Source organism: Mytilus edulis, chromosome 10, assembly GCF_963676685.1.
Source record: "Mytilus edulis chromosome 10, xbMytEdul2.2, whole genome shotgun sequence".
Taxonomy (NCBI): domain Eukaryota; kingdom Metazoa; phylum Mollusca; class Bivalvia; order Mytilida; family Mytilidae; genus Mytilus; species Mytilus edulis.
In genome coordinates this window covers 5,744,738-5,757,373 of record NC_092353.1, presented here as the reverse complement: position 1 = coordinate 5,757,373, position 12,636 = coordinate 5,744,738, and the positions used below count along the sequence as shown (strand labels likewise).

The window sequence follows — 12,636 nt, the reverse complement described above, 5'->3', positions numbered from 1 at the left end:
GTCTACAGCCCCTTTGGCTTTTACCAAAATCATGCAGGCAGCTATAGCTCACCTACATTCCCTGTCTATTCAGATTCATTCCTATCTGGACGATTCCCTTCTCAAGGAATTTTGCCCAATCAAATTGAGGGTTCAGACAGACTTGGTCATCAATTGTTTTCTGTCCCTAGGCTTCCTTATCTCTTGGAAAAAGTCAGAGATAATTCCGTCTCAAGACTTTGTTTTCCTGGGAGAACATTTCCTAACCAGTGTAGGCCTAGTCCTCCCACCAGAGGAGAAATTTACAAAACTATGTCAGAAAATACATTTATTCCTGACGGTTCAATCAGTCACAGCACGTCAATTCTTGCAACTTCTGGGTCTATTGAACTCTCTGGCAGATGTAATTCCATTGGGACGACTTCACATTCGTCCGCTTCAGTTTTATCTGCACAAGTTATGGATTGCAGCTTCACAAGAATGGGAAGCATTGATTCCAATCACTCAGCCTTTATTTCCACACCTTCAATGGTGGTTAGTACGGGAAAATGTAATGAGGGGCCTATGTCTGTCCCTTCAAGTTCCCAGTCTAACATTATTCACAGATGCCTCCACCCTCGGTTGGGGAGCATATCTGGAGGGGCTTACAATCTCGGGAGTCTGGAGTCCAGATCTTTTGGAAGAGCATATCAATGTATTGGAAATGAAAGCAGTTCTGTTTGCACTGAATCATTTCCAAATGTCTCTAAAGAATCAGTCTGTCATTCTGGCCACGGACAACACAACAGTTGTAGCTTATCTCAAGAATCAGGGAGGAACTCATTCACCTTCTCTTTATCAGATAGCCAGAGACATTCTCCTTCTGTGTTTTCAACTCCAGGTTCATCTAGTGGTGAGACATATTGCGGGGCACCTCAATATTCTAGCCGACACTCTATCCAGATCCCTTGCTCCAGTAAACACGGAGTGGGAACTACTTCAAGTAGTTTTCAAAGCTGTGACTCTTCATTGGGGGTCACCTCAGATAGATCTGTTTGCGACCAGTCTCAATCACAAACTTCTAACATTTGTGTCTCCGGTTCCAGATCCAAAATCTTTTGCGGTAGACGCAATGAGCCTATCTTGGAAAGGAATGTTCGGGTACGCCTTCCCTCCTTTCAGGTTTCTCTCCCCAGTACTTCAGAAAATAGCAGGGGAAAATTGCAAGATCATAGTTATTGCTCCAGCATGGCCAAAACAGTCTTGGTTTCCAGACCTTCTGCGCCTATCATGTGCTTGTCCTCTAGTTCTACCTCTGAGACCAGACCTTCTGTCTCAAATCAAGGGCAAAGTTCTTTATCAAAATCCAGAAAAACTTCATCTACACGCCTGGCTTCTCTCAGGGTTAGCCTCAGAAAGAGAGGTTTTTCTGAAGGAGCAACCAAGCATCTCACAAAGTCTGTCAGAGACTCCACTAGCATTGTCTATGATGCAAAATGGTCAATCTTCTCAGATTGGTGTAGTGAGCGGGAAATTGATCCTTTCCAAGTCACTGTACAACAATTAGCAGACTTTCTAGTTTTTCTTTTTGAATCCAAAGGATTATGTCCCTCTACTATTAAGGGATATAGATCAGCTATCTCAAGAACTATTCATATTTCTGGTGGCCCAGATTTTGGAATCAATGAGCATATTTCTCTTTTGGTTCGTAGTTTTAGTCTTGAAAGACCAAGACAAAAAACTTTAGTTCCTAAGTGGGACCTTGGACTAGTTTTATCCTTTTTAAAACTTCCTCCTTTTGAACCAGCAGAAACAATAGATTTAAGGTTTCTTTCCTATAAATGCTGTTTTCTTTTAGCTTTGGCTTCTGGACGGAGAAGGAGTGAAATCCATGCCTTCTCTATTTCTGATGCTTGCCTTCGATTTAACAGGGATAAATCTTCTGTTACTCTTTTAACGGATCCTGCTTTTTTGGCAAAGAATCAGATTCCAGATAAGGGTGCAGAACCAGTTGTGATTCCTGCACTCCCTAGCGATTCTATTTCTGTACTTTTATGTCCAGTAAGAATCCTATCTATTTATCTGGAAAGAACGTGTAGTTTACGTTCTGTTTTTAACTCAAGACTCTTTATTCCTATTAAAAAAGGAATCTCAGATCTTTCTGTTAAAACTATTTCTACTTGGATATGCAAATGCATATCTTTAGCTTATGGTTCTTCTAAGGCAGAACTTTTAAATAGTTTTAATGTTAAAGCTCATGATGTTAGGGGTATCTCTACATCCTGGGCTCTGTTTAACAGTGCATCTTTAGAAGAGGTACTGTCTGCAGGTTTCTGGAGAAATGAGAACTCTTTTATATCTCACTACCTCCAATCTATGGCTACTTTTGCCGAAAGTTTATACTCTCTTGGACCTATAGTTTCAGCACAAAGATTGAACTTTCCTCCTGTTTCTTCTGTTACAGGGGATTCAGCTTTACGTTAGATTCTGTTACTCAGAATTTATGATGGTAACGTATTTATAGCTATAAAATATTCAAATTTTAAAGTAAATTTGGATTTTATTAGATAAATACTTACCATCATAAATTATAGGTCCCACCCACCTCCCCTTCATCCCCTTTCCTTATGTTTCTGTCTTGAGGAAATTGAATGGAAGAATATGGGCAAACAGGGGTATATGTCCGGACCAGTGAGAGTACGTTTATTTTTAGTTGGGATTTTCCATCTGACCTATGACGCAATTGGGGTTACACTCAGAATTTATGATGGTAAGTATTTATCTAATAAAATCCAAATTTACTTTAAAATTTGAATATTTTCAAATCCGAAAAGAAGAACACACTTCAAATTCAACATGATTTTCGATTTGGTAACCGCATTACTTTAATATAGATCATTACATATTACATAACCTTACACAATCAATTTACTTTTTATGATTAATCTGATATGCATGCCCAATATATTTTATTCCAAAAACCTTATAAAAAGGAGGGGACATGGTCAGGGTGTCGTGCAAACCCAATTATTGTTTATTGTGAATAATTACAAACTGTACGTGCTATAGTGTTTAAGATTATTGGATAATTGACTTGTTCTAAAGGTATACATGTACCTTACTTACCCAGGTGACACTATGAGTTGTACCCTTGATATTGGTATAAATTCAAATCACATGCAGGCACTTGTTTCTATCCATTTGAAGACCCACTATTAGTATTAACGTATATTTACGAGAAATAAGGATTTTAAGCGGAGAGGTGAAAAAAGTAGTTGGGTACCCTCTCGAAAATATACGTTGATAGTGGGTCTTCCAATGGATAGAAACAAGTGCCTGTGATTCAAATGCTTATTGATATATTAAAAGAAGATGTGGTATGATTGCCAATGTGACAGCTGTCCACAAGAGATCAAAATGACACAGACATTAACAACTATAGGTCACTGTACAGCCTGATCATAGCCCATACCACATATAAAAGGCCCCGATATGACAAAGTAAAACAATTCAAACGAGAAAACTAAGATACATGTATATGTACATTGTACATGTTGTACATTGTATATGAAGATTAATTAGATTAAAGTAAACAATGTGGTATGTTTCCAAATAAATGCTATCCGCCAAAGACCAACTGATGTTGATCCAATTACTAGCCAAACAAATGATACATACATGTAGGTCACCATACGTCCTTCATTCATATTATGATTATTGAGTATTTTTTTGGAAACATTTCAAACCTTTACATGCTGTTTATATACATGTTACTACAGTTCAGCGACTCAAGTTTAAAAGGCATTTATATAAAAGAATTTAAACTTAATATCATTTTGTATGAACATCATGCTGAATATTTACATTTCTTTCAAAAAGTTTTTATTTTACTTAGCTAATAAAGAAGATGATGGATTCCCAAACAGAAATCTTGATGACAGTGAAAAAATACAACAGCCATCCATGTTCCTTCACATATAAAGTTATGTATTGTATATATATATATTGTCTACATTTTCTGAATTTATGATTTTAAAAATCTTTCAAAAGATATAAATGTACATTGTAAGTCATGTAATTCAAATAGAGACGTGCCATTGTCTTTGATAAAAGATATAGTTACATGTATGCCTTTTTAGTATTATCAGCTTATATACTTACTTAGCCTTGTTAAAATCTATAAATATACCTTAATGGCTTATGTATATTACATGTATGTTGAAATGTCTGTCAGAATATATACATATATACATGTGATCATAATGTTTCAAATAGTCAAACATTGTAAAATATATTGAGTATTGGGAATCCTATACACCCTTTCCTTAGACCAAGTTTAACAAATATAATCTGAATTTTTAAATTCAACTAATTATCTCCTGGCAATACACATTTATTTTAGGAACTTTTTATGTTTTATTTTGCAGTGAGCAGCTGTTCATGATGCTTATAGGCATAAACAATCTAGTCTGGACATGTAAAACAGCAGATGGTTCTATTTTGAAGTAAGCTATTTGGTGATTACATTAATTTGACATGACCAGACCAAGTCTAGGGATGAATTAATAGTACTCATTGTCATGATTGTACTAGCTTTTTATTTTTATTAGAGTGTTACAAAATAATTGCAGGAAAAAAAGAAAAAAACAACAAAAATCAAAAAAATTGTGTATTTAGTAGAATTAGCCAAATCAAACAATAAATGACTTAAATCTTGTTTGAAATTTTCACATTTCTATTGATTAAACATTATTTTATAGATCAAATAATAAATAGATAAAAGGGCAGTAATCCAGTCTCAGATTTTTGTTTTGGTTATATTGTATACAGCAGCTGATTGTAATTACCATGTTTACAAATACTTCTTAAATGTAAAAAGAAAAAAAATTGCTGTACCTGATATTGTGGTTTATATTGAAATTGATAAAGACAACAAACTCAATTATGAGCTATTTCAATATCAATCTCCCTAGTGGAAAAAAGGGGGTGCTACTTAATTTTAGACCTCCATAGTGCCCATAGACACATCAAACACTTGCCAAAATATAAGCCTGAACCCCTGAGGGGATCACACATCAAATTATAAAAGCTGTATATATTCTACACCGTGAATAAGACCGAACAATGATAGAAGGAGTTAGTTTTAAAATATAATTGAAAAACTAAACTGATACAAATCAATAATTTTTTTGATGTTGATGAATAAATTACAATGTGTAATAGTTGTAATAAATTGTTATGCCAGCGTACAATAGTAGAAGGGGTTTATGTTTAATGATCCATGCTTTTGTTTGTTCATTCTTTCATCTGTTCTGCTTTAGGTTCAAGTTTTGGTTCAAGTTTTTGGTCAGGATAGATGTTAATGATGTTAACGAACAATCAACTTAAAAATAAATACACATGTGCCTTATGTTATGATCTTTCTAATGATAAATTAATGGTTTTGACCCCAATTTCATGGTCCACTGAAAATAGAAAGTTTATCACAACTTCTAGCTATTCTTTTAATAGAGTTATTCCACGAGATGTTTTTGGGTCACTCATTAGAATATCTTTTAAAAATATGATTTTGATTACAACTGCATTAAGATAGAATAATTGCATGCAGAAAATTATTGCTTTTGTCACATAGATATCACTTGTCAATTTAATAAAATTAAACATTTTTTTTATTACTTTATTACAGAAGCTACAAAATAGAGCTAAGGCCCTTTAAGCCAAGAAACTGCCAGTGTCAGAAAAGGACAAACTAAGAAAGGCCATGCAAATTGATTTAATGTCAAGTTGGGACAGTGATTCTGTAGATAAACTCGCCTGATCACAAGACCTGGGATTTGACTGTCACCAGATTTTAAATCTTACATGGATAAACTAAAGTCATTTACTAGACTGTAAATACCAGAGACAGCCGAATGCACAAGGCAAAGAGCTGAGGTCCAAGTAAATCAGAGAGGCCTTGTCACAAGAAATGTACAGAACTTGCATGGGTTTTTGCTTTATAAGGGCATATGACAAAAAATTGAGAGATATCAATGAAAATTTCTTTAAATTTTAATAAGGACCAATTCAAAGGTACACTTTCGGAATTTGCAAGAACAAAAATACCTTCATGTTTACTTTGGAATTATAGTTGACAGTTTTCAGTTGAAGGGGGGAACCCTTAAAATGAAGTGGTTTTGTTTATTGAATTTGATTATTTTTAAAATTAAAAAAATGAATTATTACTCTTTTATTTCAACATTTGCATTTTCTATTAAAATTATTTACAAGTGCAGCATATCGGTGACATCAGATTATGTTATTGTGTTTGGTTAAGCTACATATTTCTTTTTACTTAAACTTTCTGTTGCCTTTTCTAATTAATTAAATGCTGACTAATAATTTGAGTGTGGCTCATTTCAGTATTTGCTGTCAAGATTTTTCCTGTAAGATTTCAAATTAATATAATCGCTTGGCCAAAGGGAGATAACTTTTTGAATCTTCACATTAGATAATCTGCGAAGAGGATTATGTAAAATGTAAATAGTTGAAAATTAATTTTATGGTTCAATAAAATCAAAATAAGTTATTGCCATTCATTATAAATAAATTTCTATCAAAAATAAGGCTCAATGAATTTTTTTATTTTACTTATATTAATTATAACAAAGTACACATGTTGACTTCATAAAATTTGTAAACAAAAAAAATTGAAAATAAAACTAAAACTTTTAACTAATCAGGAGACAGTCAATACACCAAATATATTTATAAACATATAAACTTATTATTTTCTTCGATTGTCCAAGTACATTCAATATTGATAATTTTTTGCTTGACATTACATAATTTAGTTGATAAAAGTTTATTTGTGTGCTATATTATTCAATTGTACATATTGGAAGTATTACATTACACCTTATTATTTTTATTCTTGCATACAGCATTTGGAATGAAATTTTAATCAATGTTCGAGCAGCAGGATGGTTTTTGAATTTAGCAATTATGTTTATCATGTTAATAATGTTATGTTTTTTGCTTTTTGAAGTTTTTAAAATTGACAAATAATGCTAGCAGGGGAGATTATTCATTAATATTTTTATGATGCCAAACTTGAAATTTAAAGGTGCCTCTGTTTGCTATTTGTTATAACCCTATTGTTATGATTCTTAAATAATCTATACAAGTAAGCATGTTGATTTGTCAATAACCATTATTTTATTGATTAGCTTGAATTTGATGAGGTTCTTTGATGTAGAACTTGACTTTTTTTAAACAAAAGTGTTTTTTTATTTGTTTTAAATGTTTTTAAAATTGTATAACAAACATTTTGACATTTTATTTTAATTTATCACCAAAACAACTCTAATTTGTCAGTATCTGAATAAAATTATTTTGTTAGATACTTTGTTTCTTTTATTGAAGTATATACAAAGGGAGAAAACTCAAAATTGTTTTTTTTATTATTCTGACCTGATTAGAATTGATGAAAATAACTATGCCCAAGACAGGATGGCAATAAGAAAATGCTAGAAATCGTTGTGTATGGTTATGCTTTGTCCAAAAGTTTTTGTTATCTCCTGTATTATATATTGCTGCAATTGTCAAAATCCAAATCACACATAGAATTAGCCTTGTCCCATAGTTTATATCTGGTGTTTGTGTTTTTTGTATGTCTTAGATTCTAACTCTTCAAGTTTTTATATAAATTCAGATGCATTGCCATTCTTTACATATAGGTAAAGGCATATTTACAAAATGGTATTGAGCTTTGCAAATGAGTGACAAGTATTCGTTGGATTATAGTTTAAGTTTCATCTTAAAAATACAGTCTTCAATGTTACTGACAAATTATACATTTGCACATTGCCATTTGAAACCACAAATATTATTCTACTGTAAATACACAGAGCAGCAATCCATGCCTTTCAAGTCTGATACTTTGTAAACATGGATCAGAAAAGTTGGAGGATCAATTTTATATGTTCAGTAGCTACAAAGTTATAACCATTGAAAATTCCTGTTTTTCCTAATTTTTGTTTTTTTATTTAATTAGATATTTCCAAACCAGATATTTGGGTTAAAGTAAAAACAAATCCCCAACATCCCTTTTCCAAAAAAAATAATTTAAAAAAGCAGAGGGAAAAATTCTGCCTTTTCTTTATTTTTTAGTTGCACTATTGTTTTGTAAGTAGTTATACAGGATTATATTGACTTTAAATTGCATTAAATTTGATGGAAGTTCTAATTTAAATAAGTCATAAACAAGAAATTTATTTGAATTTACATGTAATTAAATTACATAATTAATCAAATTTAATTTATATTTAAAATTCTTTAAATTTGAAATTTACTTGAATTTAATTTATATTATAAGATCTTTAAATCTCAAATTTATTCAAATTTAAAGTATATCAAAACTTCTTTAAATTTGAAATTTATTGAAATTTAATTTATATTAAAAATACTTTAAATCTCCACTTTATTCAAATTTAATTTACATACACATTTCTTTAAATTAGAAATTTATTCAAATTTAGTCTATACTTAAATTCTTTAAATTTGAAATTTATTTAGATTTAAAAATACCTTTAAACTAGGTTGAAATTTGGGAATTTATTTGCAATATTAAATTTAGTTTAAATCTATATTAAATATGAAATTTTCCAGCAAAGTAAATGCATGATATTTTTTGTAATTTGAAATTTAATATGCATAACATATGCATTTAATTTTATATTAAATGCATCATTTCATGCAGTGCAGTGGGCACCAAATTTTTTATTTTATTTCGTCATAGACAGAAAAAATATTACAGTCATTCCTTAAATAGATTCGTAAATTGAATCGTTCAGTCGTGCACTTTACTTTAACAAAAACCCATATGCTAATTATGCTATATATACGTTTTAATTATTATAGTTTTATAAGTAAATATAGTCACTATAACAGTATCATGGTTTAACGTGTCTTTTGTTGTAGATCCGACATTTGTACAAATGATTTCTGCATGCTCTTCGTTATGAGACTCACAACTCCATGTGACTAATCGTGTGACTGGTGATTTCTATAAAACAAAAGAGAGATCAAAGACTGGAGGTCAAAATAAATTAATTGACTGACAAAAAAGTTACGTTCTCTTGCATAGGAGTCAAAACGAAAACCACAAACCCGGATTTAAAAATTAGGTTGACAGATTTGTATTTGCAAAATGCACAGTGCGGTTAGCATAATGTGTAACAAAACTATGTTACTTCTCTGATAAAGCATTTAATCTGTATCAGTGCATTGGTGGGAAAATAAACAATCATAGTTTATGAAGTCGAAGACATTTCTTAATGATTGGTAAAATGTGAAGTATGAACATTTAGTATATGAAATTAATTTGTGATATCACTTATGACGTAAGAAACCCGTTGATTCATTTTAAGCTAAAATGCCATTTTGTCAAAATAACATAATATAAATTATAAATCTTGTTAGTACATAAGCACTGACAACTGAGCTTATATTACAGGGACAATTAGCCACCAACATTGGTTTTGACATAGCGTTAGCAAATGAAAATAACACCTCATAAATTTGGTGCGTCCTAACCACTGCTACTCAGATTGTATAAACGTCATCAATGTCTGAACAAAAGTTGATCAGCCAAGTTTATTTCAAAGATCGTCTCGTTCTATTTCTAAAACAAAGTACCTGGAAGATACCAAGACCTAGTTGATAAATATTCCGTGTCACAAATTATACATGATGGTCGTGAAGTATAGATTCTAGGTACTAACTTTGTTTATCATCTTGATTACGTGATAATTATCCCTTTGTTTGTTCTTGTAAATTTTAACCTTTACTGTTTGGTCTAATTTTGATTATATACTTATGACGTGGCTTGGTACTTATACATCCCACCTATTGTCTGTTTGTGTCGTTGTAAAGGTGATCGTCAAGAATCTGTTTGTAAATTATTTCGTATCACATGAATACGTATATCACTTCACCGACTTCTGTGTGAATCATGTCAATAGAAATCAACTGTTTGAATAAATAGACCTAGGTACTTAAAAATACTATAGTAAGCTTAAATTACGATAATATTTAAATATCAAAGTACTGACTAAACTTAATAACGTATTATCTATTATTCTTTTTATTACACACACAATGAGTTGTCATGCATGCTTTGGTGTTAGGTCTATATTAACCATAAATACGGAATGGGTTTTGTGCATTGTTTGAACCCATACGGTGACCTTGCTAACTTCTAGGTCCTTTTGTTTCTGTTGGGTATTCATAACATATTGCACCTACTACTTTACATATTGTTTTTTTGTTCTAAAAAATTATATTATTCTTTTCGTCTGTAGAATATCCATTGTTTTGTTTTCCCAGAACAGTAAATACTTTATCAGAGTTCTGGCTATAAGAGACCTTGGTTTCATTAGGCGAAAATTGCAACATTATCTGCATAAACATGTCTAATAGGCATTGCATCTTTTTGTAATCGTGCTTCAATTCAAATTAATTTGTCACCATTTTATTTGCAGAATCACATATTGAGATGGTGAGGCCATGTTAATAATATAAGAGATTTACAACTGGCTTTCATACGATTCAAAGGATAACATGATTACATGATAACGGAAACAGGTAGGTGGGTGTTAAATAATCATTCGTCGATTGAAATCACGTTTTCCTCTCATTTGTTCTTTTGCAAGTCGAAACTAACATTATTTTGTTTATAGGAATATTAATTCCGGGGAAAGATTAAATATATTACATCAAAATATTGTAGCTCTTTCCAACGAAGTCCAATTACGGATATATTATGTTTTACTATATTAATAAATGAATTTGAAACTTTGCCAAATTCCATTTCGAGGCTGTTCGTTGATCTCTCTGATATCAGGGTGCAGGTTATGTTTCTGTGTGCTATTCAAGATATGACATTAGACATACATAAGACATACATCAAAGAAAATAAGCGTTTTGTATGATAGGTTTACTGGAGAGATTATGAATTGCTTCAGTATATATCATAGAATATAGCCTAGTGAGTATATTGATAGTCTAAAAATCAATTACAAAAGGTTTAAACTAATTTTGTTTGCTTTCCTCAATGAATGCTTACTTTTCAATAGCTGAAGTTTTACTGTTTCTTGTCTGTGTTTGATATAATGGCTTTGCTTGAGTTTCTCTCCGATATTTTTCCCTTTTCATGAGTACATATTTGAGTACACTCACATAATAATCTGGTATACATGTTTCTTTCAATATCTAATAAGTAATGAACGATATGGTGGTTACATGTTTTGTTCTTATTAGACAAATTTTACCAATCAGTAGTAATTAGTTCATTTTAAGGAAAAATGAATTATCCTCAACTTTTATGAGTATATAAAAACTCTTATGGATACAGAAAACACTTCCTTAATTTTTGTAAAATATCTATAAATTTAAATAGATATATTGAGCATGTCATATATTTTACGACATTACTTTGTCAAGCTCCGTTATCATAAGAACCTGCGTATCATTTGCAATTGTTAAAAGTCGATATGTGTTGTTTACTAATTTCGAACCATGGACTTTAAAATGACTAGTATCATTATTTAATCAAGGCGATAAGTACTACTAAATGAAGTATTCTTTCTCATCAAAGCATTTCAACAGATAACCTTGAGATTAGAAATGAGGAATGTGTCAAAGAGAGAACACCTGTCCAAAAGCTTTATTCAACAAGTAAATTTGAATGACACATCTTGTGAAGTTTTAACCATTAACAAGTAATAAGATTTCAATAAATTTTTGTTATGTAAACATTGTCTATTTTTAATCAGAAGTCACGTGCTTTTATTACGTCATAAAAATCGAAATGGAGATCCCATTGAGAAGGTCCTCACTGATAAAATATGACATTAATTTTTCTTAAAGAAGTTAATAAGATTAAAATGTATGCAGCCGCTTTTATTCGAACAAAATTAAATTGAAACGTTTAGTATGACAAATACGAGAGGCTAAGGGACTTATCATTGTTTACCTGGGAGGGGGGCTGGTGATTTTGAAATCGAACATATGAATTTTTCTTGACCCCCCCCCCCCTCCATAATATTTCACTATTTTTATTTGACCCCCCCCCCCCCCGTAAAAACATCCCCAAAAAATGTGATCCCCTCTATTAATTATTCAAAAATTTTAACATGCAAAACACTTATGCTATTTCATGAAAATATTGAAAACATGAAATATTCTCATTGGAGTGAGTCCAAAAACATGTTTTAGGGAAAATTGCCTTGAAATATGACTCTTCCATGAATACTAGAAGGTAGAGCAAGCCAGTGCTTTGAGAAGCTTTTACTGACTTCCTTTTTGTAATTTCCTATAATGGGCTATTAAAAAAACCTTTTTGAAACAGTAACAACACATTGTATAATTTTTATATAATTACTAAGAGGGATCTGTTATATGTCCCTTAAACTCAAGTTTTACGATAGGCCTTAATGACACCTCCATTGAGTCGCTTAACTTTTATATATATGGATAGTTCATACTGTCAGCTTGAACAACACTCCAATTACTCATTTATTGGCATATTTCATTCATAAATGTGTGATAGGAACCTCAAAATTTTGAGGGAGTGAGAGGTATAAATAAATGAACACTAAGGAATCTTTAATTGAAAAAGAAAAAGATACATACGTG

The 12,636-nt window shown here is 31.4% G+C and overlaps 1 protein-coding gene and 1 long non-coding RNA gene across 6 annotated transcripts in view; both read left to right on the top strand.

The window, feature by feature from the left end:
* Positions 1-12,636, top strand: part of LOC139493215 (uncharacterized) — a 66,271-nt gene that overhangs the window by 47,616 nt on the left and 6,019 nt on the right. For 2 of the 5 annotated variants that reach the window (XM_071281427.1, XM_071281425.1), the window contains one exon: positions 10,482-10,584. The exons of 1 other annotated variant lie outside the window; for it this stretch is intronic. In XM_071281427.1, the coding sequence (XP_071137528.1) occupies positions 10,569-10,584 (16 nt within the window). In that variant the 5' untranslated portion in view covers positions 10,482-10,568. Of the gene's footprint in view, positions 1-10,481; positions 10,585-10,819; positions 10,988-12,636 lie in introns of those variants that run through there. 2 more of the 5 variants (XR_011656947.1, XM_071281429.1) reach the window with 1 other exon arrangement.
* LOC139492326 (uncharacterized) lies at positions 3,722-7,340 on the top strand. Its single transcript, XR_011656794.1, has 3 exons — positions 3,722-3,945; positions 4,390-4,463; positions 5,645-7,340. It is a non-coding gene; the product is annotated as an uncharacterized lncRNA (long non-coding RNA).